The sequence below is a fragment of the Drosophila simulans genome, chromosome 3R, assembly GCF_016746395.2.
Source record: "Drosophila simulans strain w501 chromosome 3R, Prin_Dsim_3.1, whole genome shotgun sequence".
In the NCBI taxonomy this organism is placed as follows: Eukaryota; Metazoa; Arthropoda; class Insecta; order Diptera; family Drosophilidae; genus Drosophila; species Drosophila simulans.
The window spans coordinates 19151174-19170824 of NC_052523.2; the positions used below are offsets into that span (position 1 = coordinate 19151174).

Consider the following 19651-nt stretch of genomic DNA (forward strand, 5'->3'; position numbering starts at 1 on the left):
AAGAAGTGGCCAAGAAAAAAGGGATAATTGCGAGAGAATCGCTGTTTGTATTTTAATTAAACGCCGGACCCAAAGAAAATGTATATAGATGTGGCAACTGTCATCATGGAACTTTCTGCCCGGAATTAAAATATCCATCTTCGGGGCAAAAAGTACTTGCTGCACCGCAACAACCGTAGTCGCATTAAATCGAATTAAATGCAATCAAAGCAAAGACTAACCACCAACCAATCCTTCGGGCCATGGAACTCTAAAGAGCTAATTTATCGGGAATAGTTGAGTCCTCTTTTTTCTTTTTTTTTTGCTGCCCCCGACAAGTTGAAGTTTCCGGATCGGAGGTTGGCTGGAAAATAACATGGCAAAGAGAAAGGAAGGATAATTCTGTTCAATGATTGCAATTTCAAGCTGCGCGTACTCTCGAGAAATCAGGCAAACATTTCGAGTATTTCGGTTCGATTAGTTTTTTCCGGCTTTTCCACGAGGCCGCCGAGGTCGGAGCTTGGAGGTCAGCGGAGGTGGTGTGGATGTCTGGCCAGGTGCACTGTCCATGTTTTCCCATGTCTGGACTCCAACTGGAGGTAGAGATAGAGTTAGAGCTAATGTCCGTGTCTGCGTCTCTGTTTATCTATCCTTTTTCGGTGCACAAATTGGAAAAGTTCCGCGCGGCACTCACAAAACAAATCCGTCGGAGCGGAAGAAAAAAACTAACTCCATTTTCCATTTCCCCATCTATATTAATTTTCAGCTCGATTCGCTTGTGCTTAAATTCCGAACGGTCTGAAAGGTTCTTTAATTTCTCCTAAATTAGTGGCCAATTTGTCAGAGAAGCGAGTGGAAAGCGGCTTTTTGAATCGATAATTGTGTGTGCGCTGGGAAAACTCACTTTTCTTCTGCAGCATGTGCTCCTGTTTGGGACATAATGTGCGCCATAATCATCTCAAAGGACACACAGGATTTGCATATTAAATACATTTTCCAGGAACATCGCATTTTGGGTTTTTCTTTATTTTGTTGTTGTTTTTTTTTTTTAGCTCCCCAAGGAGACAATTTCACTTTGTTTCCTTTAAACAGACAGTTTTGTTAAAATCAAGTACAAAGTGGTGTTCGTGGCGCGTCGCATGTGTACGCCTCCCGGAAAATGTCGTCATCAAAACGACAAATAAACAACCCACATGTGTGCGAGTATATTTTTCAGCTGTATGAATAAGTGAGAAGGCTGAAGGAAATGAGAATCCTGCGAGATTCCCCCCACCCACAGCTGATATTAAAATCTGAATTTAGCCGAAATTCATTTACCTATTGACATAATTTAGCATTGCATGCTCCTGGGGGCGACACTTGCCGCTGCCGATAAGACATTCGTGTCCTGGCAGGGGACAAAAGGACGAGGAAAACAAGGAGAAATCAAAGCTGGAAGTTGTCACACCCCTGGGACCTTGGCGGTGGTATTTTTATTATCGGCCCACAGATAGCAACAGAGCCACCCGACCAAAACCGAATTGAGATGCTAAGCACTGCGCCGAGATTTTCCATTTGCTGGAGCAGGGCGCTCCGAATTGTGCCCCAGGAATGTCGCCAAAGACCACAGGACCAGAAACCAGAACGCAGAATCCAGAACCCAGAAAACGGGTGACATTGAGACGCCGGCGGTAGACAAAAGCTGTAGATAAATTACGAGCAGCAACAATGGTGGACCTCTTCGCCGGGGTAAATGAATGACTGCAGGAGGATGAGGTTTCCCCGGTGTCGTTCTACTTCCATTTGGAATCCACCCTCATCCCACCTTCTACCTTCACCGCAAAAACCAAGAAACGGTTGCGTGAAAAGAAATAATGAAGACCACCCCAACGGAGCTCAATCACCCAACCACCCGGTTATCAGTGAAGAGAAGGGTACTCTTTCAGCACAAGTATCTAGTATCTACTTAGAATAGCATAGAATTATGAAGATGTTTCGAGAGGAGAAACTTTAAATACAAGTCCAAGATATCCTTCCTATTTACCAACATTTGCAATTGTACCTTCAGTCGTGAGTGTACCCAAGTACAACCAGCAGAATCCTTCACATCTCTAACAGCCATATTTTCCCATCGAGCGGAATGGAAGTGCCAGGTGAGATGGGAGCGACTGCCGCTGCTGCCAAGATTGAGATAAGGCGCGAATTTGTCGCGCTGGCAGATTTGAAGCAGCGACATTGATAAGCCGGCGAACCAAACGGGCGCCAAAGTTGCCATTGTGATATGACGCTGATGCCAGAAGTCCCGGGATGCCAATCACAATATCGCAACAAGGCCACTGGGACAGTTTCGCGCCCGTCGGCAATCGGTTACAGAAAATGCCAGGCGATAAGTCAGGAAGATGCCGCCAAGGAGGATGACGGATCCATTAGCCTGTGCCGTCAGTGCTTTGCATACTAAGAGCCAACACGTTTTTTAATTAATTTTTAATTTATTTGTGCTTTATCCCTTATATATATATGTACATTTCATTAAAGCTAATGGTATAATTAGGTATTTACAGTGTTTAGCTAAGGCTCTCATCTGAAATATTTATTAATTATGTCTAGTTGACCTGTTTTTAGTTTTTTGTATAACAATATTTATTATTTATTAAGGAAAACAAGGGAGAAGAAAAACCTTAATTGAAAAGCCAACACGTTTTGGCCAAATGAGAAATGGAACGTCAACTGTGTGGGCTTATTGATTTAAGCGCTTTTAATTGCAGACAACAGACAACCATAGTCATTCCATCTGAGCAGACAGGCCACTCGAATGGATGGATGGTGGATGGATTGGATGGAGGTCCTGGCTACGTGATCGTGCCTCTTAATATGCAGGCGCATAAATTAGAATATTTAAATTGAGTTCTTTGACACCGCGTGGCTGGGCGAACGCAACGAAATTATAGAAGCTTATGCTTTCAATTAAGCAGTTTTTGCACATCAGGTGCGTTTTATGCCACTCAGACGGTCAAACGGGGCTGGCTGCGTTGTTATCCTGTCGGATTTGGGCGGCTGGGGGCAGGAGGCAAGGACCTAATGACAAGGACAACTGAGCGCGCGCCGTCGTTAAGCTTTTTAATGTACAATTTCTGCCGCCAGACGGCGAGAATACCAGCTGCTGTCAGCGGAGACAATGAGAAAAGCTGGCGAGGCACTGGGAATCGAGAGCAGTGAGCATTTTCCACAGAACAGGGATATATATTAAAACGGACAAGCCAGAAGTGCCAAAATTGAAATGAGAAATCGAGACCCGTTTCCCAAGATGGCGCTAAGCATTTTCGCCTCACAGGACGAACACAGTGCGAAAAGCCATAGAAGAAATTGTAAAAATAATCCTTGAACTTGACATGTTGTATCTTTAAAATACACTCAACCTACAGCCACTTAAAGATACATTTATGAATGTTTCAAGTCGAAAAGAAAGTGACTGAACATATCAAACGATAATATATTGATTATTTTTGAAAAGGTTATGATTCTATCCCTACTTAAAGCTGTATATATATTTTAATATAACTAGCCTGCAAGGAAATAGTTTTTTTTTAAATGACATACTCCATTAGGTAATAAGCTGCCCTTTAGTTTCAGCGAAACTGTTACCTTCCTACTTTATTGACTTGCGAAGCAATTTCCCCAAGTGCAATGACTCCCACTCAGCAGCAGGTGCTGTCGGAGATGCCCGGCAATATGGCCATAAATGTCTGCAGCTCGATGGAGCAGCAATGGGTCGGGGGCGGGGGCGTTGGCATCCACGTGGGCGTGGCTGTCAACCCGGCATCATCAAGTGCAAACAATGAGCGCTTCAAGTGGCTGCCGGAGGGGAAAAGTCGGGGGCATGAGGGGGCTTGTTTAATGAAAGGACACAGAGTGGCAGCAGGCGAAAGGAAAACATATGAGCAAAGGACTGTTTAATGAATAGCCCCGGGTTAATATTTGTCTTGCCTTCTTTCTAGCTCGCTTTTTGTTTGGTGCCTGGGCAGAAGGGACAATATTGAAGTTTCTCGTTAGGAAGAAATAAAAAACGCCACCCAAACAGCTCAGCCCAAGGTTGGCAAACGGCAAACAAAGCGGCTTTTGTTTTCAGCACAGTCTGAGATGCCGCAGGTGTAAACTTCAAACGGAGCTGAGGGCAGAGGCCGAAAGGAGCCACAGGGGGGATGATGGCGATAATGAGACAGACGACGGATCGGGGAGGGCAATCTTAATACGATTTATGTCCATAACAATGGGCACATAATGCATAAATCACTTATCCGGCGATCTCTTCCTCCAGCCCGGAGTTGTAGTCATTTAGCCGCAGAAGAAGGCTTATCAAATGCCAGCCAAAGTCCATTTCGATGCCCCGACTCTGCCCCCCTGGAATCTCTATCTGAATCTAATGCTGATTCTCTGCCAAGCAGCAGACATGCCACCCCGTCCAAGTGAAAAGAAAAACAAATATCTGGCGAGGAATAGCAAGTTAATAGCAAAATGCTGTCAAAATACATCCGAGACACACACGCTCATTGGCAGCATCATTCATCTCTGCATGCGGATTGTAAATACGTACGATATGCCAGAGGAAAATATGGATGGCAGTGGGTTGGCACTGGGATAGATGGATATCCAGGACACGCAGGACAGAAAGGAGACACTTGTTTTTGCCTTATCTGGCTGGCAGCTTGTTGATTTGCATCTGTTTTTCTACCGCTCACAAAATAAAGAAGAGCAATAACCGAGAGCAGCAAGAATCCAGCACACTCATTTCCATACGGGCCACAGAATGGGGCGGGTGAAAAGAAAAGGAATGCGTAGCCACAGGACCTCCAACTCACCCACCCGCAGATGGAAATTGAATGGATTTTGATTTCATATTTTTGCTTTTGGCATGTTTTAAAATTTGATTTACTTGCCACACGCTCAAACGAAAGCGAAATGCAAACTCCTTTGGGTCGCTGGGCGAAATAATCTGTAATACTGTCACACTTTAAGAATTATGTAAATTCGCATATTGGCTCAGACGTGGCATGTTTATGAACTTGCTGTCGTAATAAATACAATTTAAGAGTTTATACGCTTGAATCAGATTGTTTCTCAATCGCTTGCTTTCCATTTGCTGGGCACATCAAGAAATCGTTAAGATTCATAGACAAGACAGTACTACAAAATGATGATCCTTGTCCAAAAAGGTTAAGTTATTCGGCGGGGGTCATCTTGGCTTCTTGGGCAGCTATTAGCGCCGCCCTGGAACTACATAGCTAAACGTCCCCAAAGGACTCACGCAATTGCAGGGGGGAAGTCCTTCGCAGGGTCTTAGGCTTATCCTAGATCGGTTGGCTGGCTGCTTTGCATAATCGTTGACTGTGACATGGCCTTTTAATGTACAACACACGCAGTGGCATTCCGTCCACTCCCGCCTCCGTTGCCACGCCCCCCAAAACTCACCCAACCCCCTCAGGGTGGGCGGCAGCCTTGTACGCCCCGTACAGTTTTATTAATCGACGCGTGTCACTTATTAGCCGCAGGATTTTTCATGTGCTGTACACGCACATGGCAGGGGGTAAGTGGGTGGTGGGGCAGAAGGACGTTCCTCAACCCTTTGACGGCAAACAAGAGCGGCATTTTGCGCTTTGATAAATGAGGCACACACATTAACCCAGCTGCAGCGAAAAAAAACACTGAGCAATCGCATAGTGGAATCAGCGAAAAGCGGCTACGACAACAATATATTATAATTTTTCCTTTCTCCAAATTAGATGTGCATGTTCAGCACTCATATTTTATCAGATAAGTCGCAGACTAAAATTACCAGTCACTGGCACGTTGTAAGTTCCTGGAAAATGGAAAAGCCCCCAACGAAGAGTGTGCACTTTAAATACCGCAGAATATTTGTACGGTTTACTTATCTTGTTAGTGCTGCAACAGCGCACAATATTTAATTAATTACTTATTTAAAAACAATGCCGAACCCTTTCTGATTCATTTTGTATTTTATTTATTTGCAGGTGAGTTCCAACTGCACTGAATACTGGACGCATTCATGAAAGAAAAAAAGAAAACAATGGGTAAACATAAATTGCAGAAAAAGAGCAAAACAAATAGTGCCAGTTGTTGTTATTTATTAATGGGGCGTTTATTGTTTAACCTTGTGTTGTGTAAGCTGCATTTAAAAACACGGAATAAAATGGGACACGCCCTCTCGATGGCAACCAACCAACCGACCAAACCAAAAACGAACCAAACCAAGCCGACTGATTAAAAATGCAATAAATTCAAACAGGGCTACACTCGCATGTCTGTTCGAGATCAGTGTGTGTGACAGGCTATGCATGAAAAATGCAGTACTACCATGCCGCCGGGGTGAAAACTCGTTTTCCAACTATTTCCAAGCAAATTGCTGAGGACAATCCGCCCGGCAAACTAATCACAAATGCATCCCCCACATGGGCACACAGACATATCCACAGATTTCCATCCAAATCCACTCAATGCAGCGGCACAAACTCAGATTGGCATTTCTAATTCAATTATAATTGCTATCTCATCGCCCCGAAAATTCCACAACCAGTTTCAGTCCCAGCCCGACCGCAAAATTAAAGTCTTAAAAATGCATTAAAGCCGCAACTCGGAGCGCCTGCAGCCTCCAGTCCAAAAGTGAAAATCAATAAAATTTATTACATGTCACTTCTGCAGAGAGGCATCCTCGGCTTTGGTTTCCAGCTGCATCGTCAGACGTGCACCGGAAAATATAAAAGCGGATTAAAAGTAGATGGAACAGAAGTATAAAAAAATATAAAACTAAATTGGAGGAATTGCATAGGATAGAAGAATACTTTGTGGTTACTAACAAATATAATTAAGTATATAATACAATTCCTCCTTTGAACTTTAAGCTGCAAAAATGAAAGTTATGCATTCTTTAAAGCCATATTTTATTCGCAGTGCCACGAAGTAAGTTTGTCGATTTGAGCACGCCAAAGTGTTGGCTTGTGTCTGTGCTGTGTGCACACATTTGGCACAGTTTTCAATTTCATTTTCCATGCTGAATTAAAAGCAAACTACACTCGAATGCATGGCACATGTAAGTTGCTGAAGTAGGAGAAGGAGGAGCAAAGGAGCCCAAGTCCTTCCGCGCCGGCGAAACGAAATATCGAGTCAACTAAGCAGCATTCCGTCTGCTGCCGCAGGATTATTCCTTGCTGGCTTTTTTCCTTCTGTTCGCCCCATTTGCTGCAACGACTTGCTGACTAACTGTGCCACACAGCCAACGACAATCTCTGGCTCCCAGGATCTGTGTGGCTGAAAAGCTGCCTTGCCTTGCCTGGCCTGGCCTGGCTGGCTTACTTCCTTTTGGCCGCCTCCACTCGTGTGCACTGCTTGTTTCCGTTTCCGGTGCAGACAACATTTGCTTGGCCCCCACTTGGCCGCCGATAACTTTCAAGTTGGCAAACTCGCAGCTGTTCGACCCAGTTGCAATGACTTTGATTCGGCATTCCCATTGAATTGCAGCCCATTATCGAGCGCACTCGTCCTGTGGCTCTAAATTAAAGTAATTAGTAGACAGCAGCCCTGCTGCCCATGTCACTTAGTGGGGGAATCTCTCAAGAAATACAGTGGCACATATCAAAATCCAATGGGGCTCCATCCATAATTGATTGGCAAATATGCAGGCTGGAGATTGGACAAAGATCCCAGACAAAGCAAAAGGCACTGGGATATAAATTCATGCATACATAAGCAGAGATTTGACTGGCCTCGTCTCACTCGTGCTGTCCAGTCGACTTGGACATGGCCATTAAATTTGGCTTAAATATGAAATAACTTCGGGTCAAAGAGACGCACAAGTCTGGCGAGTGTTTATCTTTAAAATTGTAGACGACCTAAGCGCTCTGCGGGGGTGACAGATTGTCCGGTGGAGGAGCAGGAGGGTCCTGCTGCAATTTCTGCTTGATTTATGCCCAGCAAATGAAACCACAAGCAACCAGGACAGCCCAGGACGACCCTTTACTCCTTCACTCCGCCGGGAAAAGTCAAGGGATCTGAACTGAAAAACTGTTGCCCAATTTGTCTGGCTGCGTGCGGATGTGTGTAGATGTGGATGTGAATGTGGATATGCATTTTCATTTTGCCTTCGAGTACGACGACTCCAGCCTCACGTTTGCTGGTATTTAAACAATCTAAATGATGCTCTTGGTCCTGCCAGCAAATTGAAATTTACTGCCCCTCTTGCTTGACATTGCTAAATGCTTGTTCGGTTCTCCGGGCTTTATCTTTTGCAGTGTCACCATGTCGGTCAGTTCGGTGGAGGGTTGGTCGAATGGAAATCACCTTTATGAGGGAATACTCGGAGCGGGGCAAGACCCACAACCGACCTCATTAACATTTTGCTAACAAACGCACCACAAATTATCCCGTTTAATTTATTTTCAAACTCCACCCTACCCGCCGCCTCCACCCGCAACTCTAAAAAGAAAATCTCGGAAAAGCGGAAAAACACTCGACCACTCGGCAAACAAGGGACGGGAAACAGCAATCACAGACAGAGGAAACACTTTTAAATAAATGAGCAGAAATAAGCGCAATGCAAAGTAACAGACAAACATTAGTTAGCTGAAAATTGGCCAATGGCACACAAACTCACATGCGGAAAATGGCGCAAATGGGGAAAATGGGGAAAAATTGGCATGGGGCTTTGGTTTTTCTAAGCCGCATTCCCGTTGTGATTAAATGCACGTAATTATACCGACTAATAGTGAAAATGCGGCCACGCCAAAAGCTCTTTAAAGGGATGCTGTCGGCTTATCAACTTCAATCCGATTAGGCGCCTTAAATTATACAACAATTCGGCATCATGATTTTCCGTGGAGGGGGGAAATGTATTTATTATATGACTGGCGAAAGTTATCCGAAGATATCAGAATGTTTACGGCCACAAAGGCCGCCATGCGAACAATTTTTGGGTGGAAAAAGGAAAGGAGGCGGCGACGGCCTTTGTTTGCTCTTCATATTAACAATATTGCGCCCGACGACACTCGGCTGACCCTCATAATAAAATAATAGGATTTGCGAGGCGGCCAAACATTTGCATTTTGGCCTCAAAGAACACACTCGCATAGCCAAACAGTTAACGCAAATATGAGGCGGGCCAAAAGACAAAGGTCGTTCGCCCACATGGCCAGCTCCTTCTCCCTTGGCCACGTTTATGCGGAGATAAAAACATGAAAATTTTGAACCCTTTCCAACAATACTTGGAAGTACAATTCAATAAAGAATTGATGGCATTTCATACATTTTAAACAGAGACTGAGAAAATATTTGGTTCAGCTCTAGTAGAGAGATGATTTTTAAACCATTTAGATTATTTTTTTAAGTCAGCACTTCATAAACACACCTTGCATAAACCCAGCAAATGAAGTTAGTGGGTGTGTTTCTATGTGTGCCGAATGAATTTTCCCAACTTCTTGCACCCTGGGCTATTTGCTGAATAAAACTTTCCACAGCCAGCTGACTGGAAATAAAACTGTAGGGCGGGCGGGAAGGTAGCATCGATTTGATTCCCCACTTAAAGGCACTCACCTTTTGCTCGGTGGTGAGGTGACTAGAGCTAAGCTAACTACCGCTTTTCTGAAGCGGTAATTAAAAGCAATTTGTAAGTTAAGCCCGAGCAGAGAACACACAGAAGAAGAAGGACGGATTTTCGGCGAATAATAACCAGAGTCCTGCGGCTATTTAGTCCTTCTTTAAGGACCGCTCATAACGGCGCATTAAATTTATCAGTTCGTTTAGCAGCGAAAAGCGGCAGCTTAAATGCTCAACTTTCGATGGCGGCGGAAGCGAGCGAAGTCAATTTTTATTGGGCGCCGCTTGTAAAAGGAGCAAATCTGATACACGAAATTGCAGATATCTGCAGGAGGAAATAAAACAAAACGATCGTGGGAGCTGAATCAAATTGAAATTTCTCGGCCCTGCTCCAGACGTCGAAAAAGAAAAAAATAAGGAAAGGAGCGGCCAGGAAGCGAGGCAGCCAGGAAGCAGCAAGGCGATGGCTGGGAAAAATCAAGCCAAAAAGAAATCGAGCGAGCTGTAAAACGGCGGCCAGCGGGTATCTACCAACTACCAAAAGCTTCTGGACAGGAACTGGACATGCGGCGCGGAAATGTCTTGGGCAAAAAAAGTACAACTACAAATGCTGCGCGACAGCCAAAAAAACGAGAAATGTGAAAAGTTCAAAGACGACGGGGCCAAAGAAAAAATGAAAATTGAATGGCCACGCTCGGTTGGTTTTTTCCATCGTGGATTCTGGAGCGAGTAGGTTCTCCTCCACCCTCTGCTGCTCCAGCTCTGCTCCTCCTCCTCCTCCATTCCCCCTTTATTGTGACAGCGTTGTCGTCCTTTGCTAGGACCAGGAAGATGGCCATTATACTTTATGCAAATCTTGTGGCAGCTTTAACAAACCTCCGTCCCAGGCTCCGTGGCAACCGCACAGGAACAGTACGGGGAAAAGCTGCTCGGCACGGTGTGCCGGCTCGCTACTCTCGTCGGATGCGGGGTGGTAGGTTGGCTGGTTGGTTGGCCAAAAGCCGCAGCAGCAGCAACCGAAAGCGCCACGCATTTTAATTTAATTAATTTAAATTCTTAATGTGATATCTTACGCCACCCACTTGCGTCGCCTCTAACTCGTGGGGCAACTATGTTGTATATTTAATGCCATTTTTTCGCTGGCACTGCAATTGCTTAATGTTTCGTAAACAATTTTGAGGCGTTGCAAATTAATGGCCACCGCAGCGACTGCGAGTGTCGAAGTCGTGGCTGCGGCAAGTTTCCGAGCAATTGAAATTGGAGTGTTGCTTGCAAATGGCCTTAAAATTCAAATTAGCTCGGTGCACGAGAGCCGTAAGTCGGCATCATTACTCATACGCCGTGTGGGCGATGGTTCGTTTTTATTCCGGCTCCAAACGCCTTCCGCCTTTCTACACAGCCCATAGAACTTCTCGATGTGTGGGTGTGCCTAAAATATTAGTGAAAATTCCTGTCAATATATAACCGCAAACATTTCTGTCTATTGAGAAGTTTGATTTACGGCAAAGGATGTGCATGTGTCCTTGCGGTAGATATATGGCTTCCTTCTTCCCACTTTCTCCGCTTATTAGGCGAACATGTGCGTGCGGTTGAGAGCGTGTTTCTGGGGCAATTGCCAGAATATCCCGAAAAATATAAATGCCATAACTACCAAGTCAAGTCCACACGTTTGTGCGGCTTTAATATTTATACATCGCCGAGTTGCGAGGACCCTTTTCTCTGCCTTATGCGCTTAACGCATACGTATAAATATCGTTTGTGCGAAAGGATTTTTTCAGCTCCTTTGCTATTCTGCTCTCTTCCCTTTGCTGGCTCAGCGAATTGTGGGCTTTTTTCCGCTCGAGTATTGTTTTTATTATTTAATTTAAGGGGTTCGCCAATGTGGATGAAATATAAATTGCCAAATAAATAACAGGAATTCATAATAAGTTTATGACCGAGCAACATAAGAAGCTGTATGGATGTTCGGGCATGACAGGGCAATAAAACAATTTACGACGCCTTTCTCGAAACACCTCACCCCATTTCCTCTCAGAACTCGAAGGGGTTGATGGAATTGGAGGCGAGTCAGTAGTCACACGCTTATTACGCATACGCCAAGTGCAGCGTCAACAAGCGTAAATCAAACGTGGCTCAACTCGAACTCAAACTCAAAATGGAACTGCAACTGGAAATGCAAATTGAGAAAACTGTCAGCGCCAGCAGAGGAGAATTCGCAGGAATCGCAGAAATCAGAGGAGTCGCAGGACTCGCAGGACCAGCAGGATGCAGGATGCTGAGTGCAGAGTGCAGCTCGGCAGTGCATGCTAAGTGCAAACGTAAACGAAAATAGCTCGAAAAAATAGCATTTCGCTTGCGGATTTATTTGGCATTTCAGAATTTAATGCGAACTCTGCTCAAATAATGTTATGCAAATGATATGTGCATAAAAGTCAAGCTCGATCCTGACAGCGGCCACGCCCCCAACAACGAGAGCCAAAGCCCGATGGGCGGGGATGAGCTGGAAAATGTGTGGCAGCTTGGCAGCCTGGCAGCTCTGGCAGCACATGTGAAACCAGTTAGAAAGATGAATAGATTGACTATCGACAAGCGCGAAAGCTTGACGAGTTCACGCCCACCGCCGCTGCATCATCATCCGTTGGGTGGAAAACTGAATCTGGGTGGAATAGCGGAAGTAAGCAGGGAAGCAGCAACGGCGGCGAGCTGACAGCATTTGCATATTTCGGGTGTCAAATGGCAGGACTTCTCTCCACCTGGCTGATGGAAGCCGGTGGGTTTTTGGTCGGGCTTTGGGAGATCGGGGTGGAGGATTGGGGGAATGGGGATTGGGGTTTCGGGTAAATGGCATTCGCTGCTTGAATGACATTTCACTCGTACGCTTTTTGTCATTTTTTCTGCGAAATTGCTGGGAAATTGCTGTGCCGACGTAGCACGTTCACCACGCCTCTGCCGTTGACGTGCACTTTTCTATGGCAAGAGGATTTTGATAAATGCACTTACGACTCCGAAGTCAGTCAAGTCAGTGGGGCTTACTAGGTGGTGCCTCTTTTTTTTTTTTTTTTTTTGGGAGGGGACTCGCAGAGGATTGTGTGGGTGGACCAGCATCACCTAATGGCCAACAGGGCGGGCGGAAAATGGCAGGCAATAAAAATGAATTGGCCGCAGCTAGCTGCGCTTTAAAAACAACATTGTGCCGCGGGCTAAGAGTCGACACCGTAAATAATTTGCATGCATTAAATATGCAGCGAGGTAAAACAACGGAAAATGCAATATGCTGGGGGTGGGGGTGTGGATTTTCCAGGTTGCCAGGTGTGGCTACGTATCCCGCGGCTCTCCGCGCTCCATATGCATGGAAATCTCGGCTAACAAGCCAACTCCTCGACGAAGAAGCTGCCAAAAATTGGGCAAAGAAAAAACAAGCGAAATGTAATGAACATTCCACCCAGTAAACTAAAATATTTGTTTCTCGCTTCGTTTTTGGTTAGTTTTTCTTGGTTTTCCCATCCACCGCCCGCAATGCATATTTTAAAATGCATTGAAATGCAGATAGCGCGCCAGGTGGGCGGGTGAGCTGCTGGGCGTGGCAGGTGGCAGGTGGCGAGTAAACACTAAACAAATGGCAAAACAAGCAAAGATGCTGATCATATACAAACACACACGAACACTAACAGCAAACCGAACACACACACGTGTACCCACGACACGTGGCAAAAGTTTTAATGAAACAAAGTGTGGCTGCTGTTGCAAGTATTGCTTTTGCTGTCGGTGCTGCTGATGCAACTACTACTTTCAACAGGGGCGGAGTACGGTGAGAACTTAAATTACTTAAATTAATAGTATAAATACCACTTTATTTCTGCAATTCACAAATTGGAGAGTGTACACAAAAAGCCATATATTAATAGTTTCAAAAAAGCTTAAATTTTCGTTTATTTCTCTGGTTAAAATGAGGCTGTTCTTCACTTGATTTTACAATGTTTTTCATTGCTTAGAACTACTGAATCCGCCCCTGTTTTCCCAGCAGAAGCGTGGGAAAATGATTTGGCTTGTAAACGGAACCGCGGAACCGAAAGCGGAGTTGCCAAGTTGCAAGTGGCCATAGGAGCTGCAACCACGCAACGGAAATGAGAAAACGCTGCAAGTACATGCATGTGCGGGCTCTGTGTCCGCCGAAAATAATGCAACAAATTTAGTGCGCTGCTTGGGAAATGAAAAATGGTGAATGGAGTGCATGCATACATATATCAATCGCCGGTGACAGCATTTTCCAGCGTTTTCCCACTGCTGGCTGCTGGCTGCTCCTCATTGTCAACCACAATGTCGCTTGCCGGCAGAAAACAATTCGTGTCGCAATTCGAATCGCTCGAAAGTGCATCTGAAACTAAAACTATTGCCGCAGCCGCAGACGAGCGCAGATGCAGCTCCAGATTTTAGCAAAACAATTTCAAATGCCTCGCGTTTGAATCGATTCAACAATTCAGCCGCGTAGCAAGCTTTTCCACTTGCCTCCAGCTCCCAGCGGCCACAGAACGCCGAAACTGAACCTGAAACTGCGACCGAAACTGCATCTGAATCTGTATCTGTATCTGCATCTGCATCTGTATCTGAATCCGAACGGGAACAAAGGCCCCCTAGCGAAAGTATGCCAATGCGCTTCGTTTACAAAAGCAGGCGCAAATGCCACAGTCACCGCTGCTCGCGAGGCTCAACCGCCATTACCTGGTTAAGGGGGCCAAAACAGCCTGCCAACGGAAGATATGGTACACAGGAAGAAAAGTTTGTTAAATCGCTTAATTTGTATTAATAGTTAAATTTACAAATGCAGTGGCTTAAATTAAAAGTACACATACCAAAGAATACTACTTCCATATTACTTAGCACATTTTAGAGCTTTGGCTGATATTTCTCTCAGTGCATTTCGCTGCAACTGCCATTACTGTTTATGCAACAATGTGCACGCCCCCTTTGCTCGCCGCCCACCGACCCATTGTCGTCAGCTGCTAAAAACGCTTGCCACGTAAATTGTGTGTTTGTGCACGAGATAAATTATTTAAGCAACAAACTGTGCTTTTCGCACCACTTTAGCTGCAACATGCTGAGCATATTGCCGCTTTAGCGCCGCCAGGTGGAAATCAATCGGTTTGCCAGGGTATTGCATATCCACCTGTTTTGTTGTGAGTGTCTCGAAAAACAATGGATATCACACGGTCGAGTTGGAGGACTGTTTCCAAATCGAGTTTATTGTGCGGTGCAGCTGCAGTGTTGTATGCATTTTTGATGTAAGTGCTCCGCGTGCGTGCGAATTTACAGGGACACGGCGAGGAGGGGTAGGGGTGTTCCTCATTGCGAGTGCGCACTGTACGGTGGACTCATGTGACACAGTTTCCGCGACAGCGAGGACAAAACACATTCGAGCTCATTTTTCAGCACGGACAGAGAGAAAGTGTTCGGCGCGGAAGTGGCGAAAGTTTCTGCGTTTTGTGCAACGCACGCGACTTGCTACGTGTGGCAAGTCAGTGAAGGGGATAAATTTAAGGGCTCTTGAATTTGAGCTCGAATTTAAGTAGCACACAGACAGAAATCAAATGCTGATTTTCTGCTTTCTAACGTCCAACTATGGCCATTATTTTGATGGATTAAAAGCTTAGCAAAAGGGGAAAGCTTCTGCTTTTTATGTTTTTGAGGTCTTGTGGGATTTTTTAGCACGCAGAACAAACTGGGGAAAATTAGAATTTCAAATTCAATATTTGTATCAAAGATTTCTATTAGTTAATGAAATCATATATGCAACATTGGGATTGTTGTGGTGGCAAATATTGAACTTTTGAGTAGTTCTATTCGTCAACCAACTTGTTAACCATTTCGTTAAGTTAAAAGTTTACTTGATAAAGAAAATAATTGTATTCTTTTATGCTTAACGTTCCCCATTTTCGCACAGTGCACAATTACAGATTTTCTGGTCGAGAGACAGCAATAAAGTTTGCCGTTCCATCGGAACTCCTCTGCTGCTCCCCCAGCTTTACCCACTTTTAATGAAATTTTGTGCATAGTTGAAAACCACTTTAAAATTGTTTAATGCGCCTACGCCCTGCACAAATTTTTGGCTTTGCACCCGCCCCTAGAAAAATAAGGGCTACGCACACCCAAAAACTCACACAAATCACCTTGCTGCCATTGGGCTTTCTCGGTGCGAAGTGGTTTGCATGTTTAATGCATTTCATGCATGCAATTTAAGGCCAACTGCATTTTTGGTCATTTGAAAAATATGTGCTGTTGCCTCGACATGTGCCACTTGGGTCGTTTTGGCCCAAATGACCGCCGGCCAACGGAGGTGACTGCCCGAAGAAGAGAGAGAAAGAGTGGAATTCATATGCAGAACTCTAATTTCGGCATTTGCCTCAAAGGATACGAGGTGCATATCGCGTCCAGTGCAACAGCCAGACATATTTATGCATGCCGAGATATTAACGCAGAGGTCAGCTCGTATTTCGACAGGCGCTGGAGAAACTCGAAGTGTCCTGGGCATAGGAGAGATTTAAAGTGCACCTCCGGGCTCCCTTGGACACTCACACTTGGACTTGGGGCCTGTGGGTAGGTAGATGGCAGATTGGGTTTGTGGTGACTTGTGTAGTTTAGGAGAAATATAAGATATGTGTTCGTGTGGATTACTAGAATGAAAGATCCAGACTTCTATATAAATAGTACACCGAACAGAAGAAACCTTTTAGTTTAGTTTAGTTTCTTTCGCTCTAAACACCTTTGAGTTTAAGAATCTCGTAACTACTGAGTATCTCGCATTCGGTTTTACTACTCCCCTATCATCTCACTCCTGCTGCGTGAGTCGCTGCGTCTTAAAGTTCATTTGACTGCAAAATTTGTGCAATTTCACACAAGCGTGCGTCTTTGTCCCGAGACAATATAAAATCGGAGGGTCGACAAATTCGCACGGGCCATGTCCAGCATTAAAGCCTGACCAATTTTCGCCCCTCGTCAAAGGGGCTGGCTGGGGATGGTCGGATGGTTGGATGGCCGTGTCCAGGGGTGTCGTAAAAGATAAAACGAGGGGGCACGAGCTCACACAAAGCGGAAAAGTGCAGTCGGCTGAAGGAGTGGGCGGGCCGAAAGTAAAGACTTTTGGCCTGTTTGCTGATGTTGCCGTTTAGCTCTCCTTTCCAAACGCTCCTGGCGACTCCTTGGGGCGTCTTTTCAACTGGAGAGGAGGCGCCCTCCTACGCGACTGCAAGTCTGCTCCTCCGCACTTCCTGTAATCAAATTTGTTACGCTGCGTTGGTGTCCTGTTTGCAGGACCGCACAGGACCTGCTCTTGAACTGCATTTAGCCGGGCCGAACATTAGTTTCGCTCCGCTGCGCTCATTTGTCGCCCAAAAGCCGGCAATACTGATGCTGCGTGCCAGGGTCAGACTGTTCTCCGTTCTGTGTTCCCCGATTTCTCGACGCCATAGAAATTGGCTTTAAGCTGCTGCTTCTGCTGGGCGACAGCAATTTTCACGTTGGCCATGTTGGCAGGACAGCACAGGACACGGAAACGATGCCCCCGAGGGTCCAGCGAGTGTGTTAACACACTCTGACGGGTCACACGCACATCGCGCAGTGTCAGTGGGTTCGGGTCGCAGGACAACTGCCCGCCGTCCTGTGTAGGTATAGCCATCCTGCCATATAGTCCTTCCCCGCCCCTCCTCGCATAACGCGCTAACGTTCCGGTATGCGCGTACTGCGCGTTTATTGCCATCCTGGGAGTCCTGGGGTCTCGGCGTAAAAGCGAAGGACTCGCTGCTACATTTTTATGCTAATTGAAACCCATTCGACTGGCAACAAATTGCCATCGATAGACGGGCCCGCCAAACAGGAGTGAGAGTTCACTCGAAGAAATATTAGTTACCAAAAGAAAAAAAGTTATATGACCAAGGTATTCATCCCGCTTTAACAACATTTCCATAAGCATCAATTTTTACGTACATTAACAACATTAAACATGTTGTGGCTGCATTTCATTATATGTTTATTTGATTTATAAGACAATTAATTACAGAAATACGGCTGACTACTAATTATAAATAATATTTTTGGTTACGCCTGGCAGAATCGGAAAAAATAATATCCAATTAAATATTCAAATTTGGCTAAAAAAAAAAAGCATTACACTTTTATATTGTTTAATTTTAGTAATTAAAATGTATCAATTTATGAGTAGAGCTTATTGTGATGTGCCGCAGTGGCGCATTTCTTTGTGCTATCGATATGGTGTGGGTGCTAATTGGTTTTTGTGAAATATATTTCGTAATGCCTGCCATATTGAATCCCCGATATGGTTCTGCTTGTTAGCCGTGTACGACCGCAACCTAACCCGCTTTACCGCTTTTCCGCTTTTCCATTTTCCAGGCAGCAACAGCCGCTCGATGAGCAACGTGCAACAGTCGGCGGTGGCCCCCTCCACGCTGACCGCCACCCTGCCCCGCTTCCTGTCCAGAGGACACACCTACCGCGCCGTCGTCGGGGACACGCTGGTCCTGCCCTGCCAGGTGGAGAATCTGGGTGAGTTTGGTATAATTAATCCGGCGTTATTAGTATTTCGATGTGAAAATGCGATCATAAAAATAAATGCAGATGCCTGCGTACAACAACAGCAATAATAATAATACTCGTAATGATATTTTCGACGGCAGGCAGAAGGCAGTTGGTGCGAATTATGCAAAATATATGCAAATATGTTTAGGCAAAATGTCACTTCACATAAATTTAATATTCCAGAGCAACAACATGGGCGACAACACATTTGGCCAACCAACAGCTGTCAACAGCCTGTCGTTCGGTTTTGGCCAGAAGCATCGACACATTTTTCCCTTCGCATTTATAAATCGGCTGGCCAAATATGCAACCTCACACATATTGGCAGCAAATAAATTTGGCTGATTAACGTTGCCAGCCGCACGAAGGGCGGGGCAGGGGAGGGCATGCCATGGCCGTTTGTCATGGCCAAATGGAGTTTAGTTTAGCCTTGATTCGCCAGTTGATAGATTTTCCCTGTTAGCAGCAGGCAGTCAAATGGCAAACGGCATGGAAATGCAATCCAAGCGTGAATGCAGCTGGGCTGCAAATAAAATGACATTTGATTGCCCATGGATGCATGAATGGCTGCCGTTTTATATCGAGTGAGAGATATTAAAATATGCATCAAGGCCGGAAATGTCTTATTCGACTTCAATTAGACAGGACTAATGCAAAAATTCGATTGCAAAAGGCATTGCAATTCATTCGCTTTGATTGCCCGTATTTCTCATATGAATATCTTAATTAATGAAATTCCAGAGTTCACTCGAGTGTGTGGCCCAAAGATATCCCATTCTCAGATCAAAGTGAAAAGCACCTCCAAATGTGGGTCAACTTGGTTTCGCTTAGTCCATTATATTTCGCTAAATGACGCAAAACTTTTAGCCATCATCAAAGTGGTCAACATGCTGGGCGTTGTTGGCAAACAAGGCAAACTTGTCAGGAAGTTACTCAATGAAGTTACATTGAAAATCGACTCGAATTTTAATCAATTAAAGGCGAGCGGTATGGTATATTTGCACCGACTAAACACTTTCAACTAATATTGACCGAGCTGATGGCTTTCCTTCGCGCCAGTCATTATCGGCGGGAAGCGCTTTAATTTTCTGACCCAGTTGAACGAAAAACAAGGGGGAAAAGTTTAAATTGCGACTGCTGTTGACATGCCAATAAATAAAATGCAATTAACCGTTCGCAGCAAATGAAAATAAATTGCACATTGATGGCAGCGACGACAGTCCGCGCAGCATGCACTCCATGGCTCCACAGATTGACATCAGTCAAAGTTTTCCACTCCGTGATTGTGGAGAAGGCAATGCAGTTCAAACGGAAGGTACACGGCGAAAAACGTGGAAATTTCCGAAAAAAAGTCAGTTTAATTCAATCAGCAGGGCGTCTTGTTTGTATCACACTTTTTACTGGGCGAAGCGAGCGAATATGATTAAGTATCTGATGAGCTGCATTATTATATATTTAGAAGCGTAAATAAATATCTAGGGTAATTACCAATTTCGCCGAGTGTACT

General features: G+C 45.0%; 1 protein-coding gene across 1 annotated transcript in view; it reads left to right on the forward strand.

Annotated features, from left to right (window-relative positions):
* Positions 1 to 19651, forward strand: part of LOC6729174 (MAM domain-containing glycosylphosphatidylinositol anchor protein 1) — a 62230-nt gene that overhangs the window by 31300 nt on the left and 11279 nt on the right. Inside the window, exon 3 of the mRNA XM_016177314.3 lies at positions 17959 to 18111. Within this exon, the coding sequence (XP_016035824.1) occupies positions 17959 to 18111 (153 nt within the window). The remainder of the gene's footprint in view (positions 1 to 17958; positions 18112 to 19651) is intronic.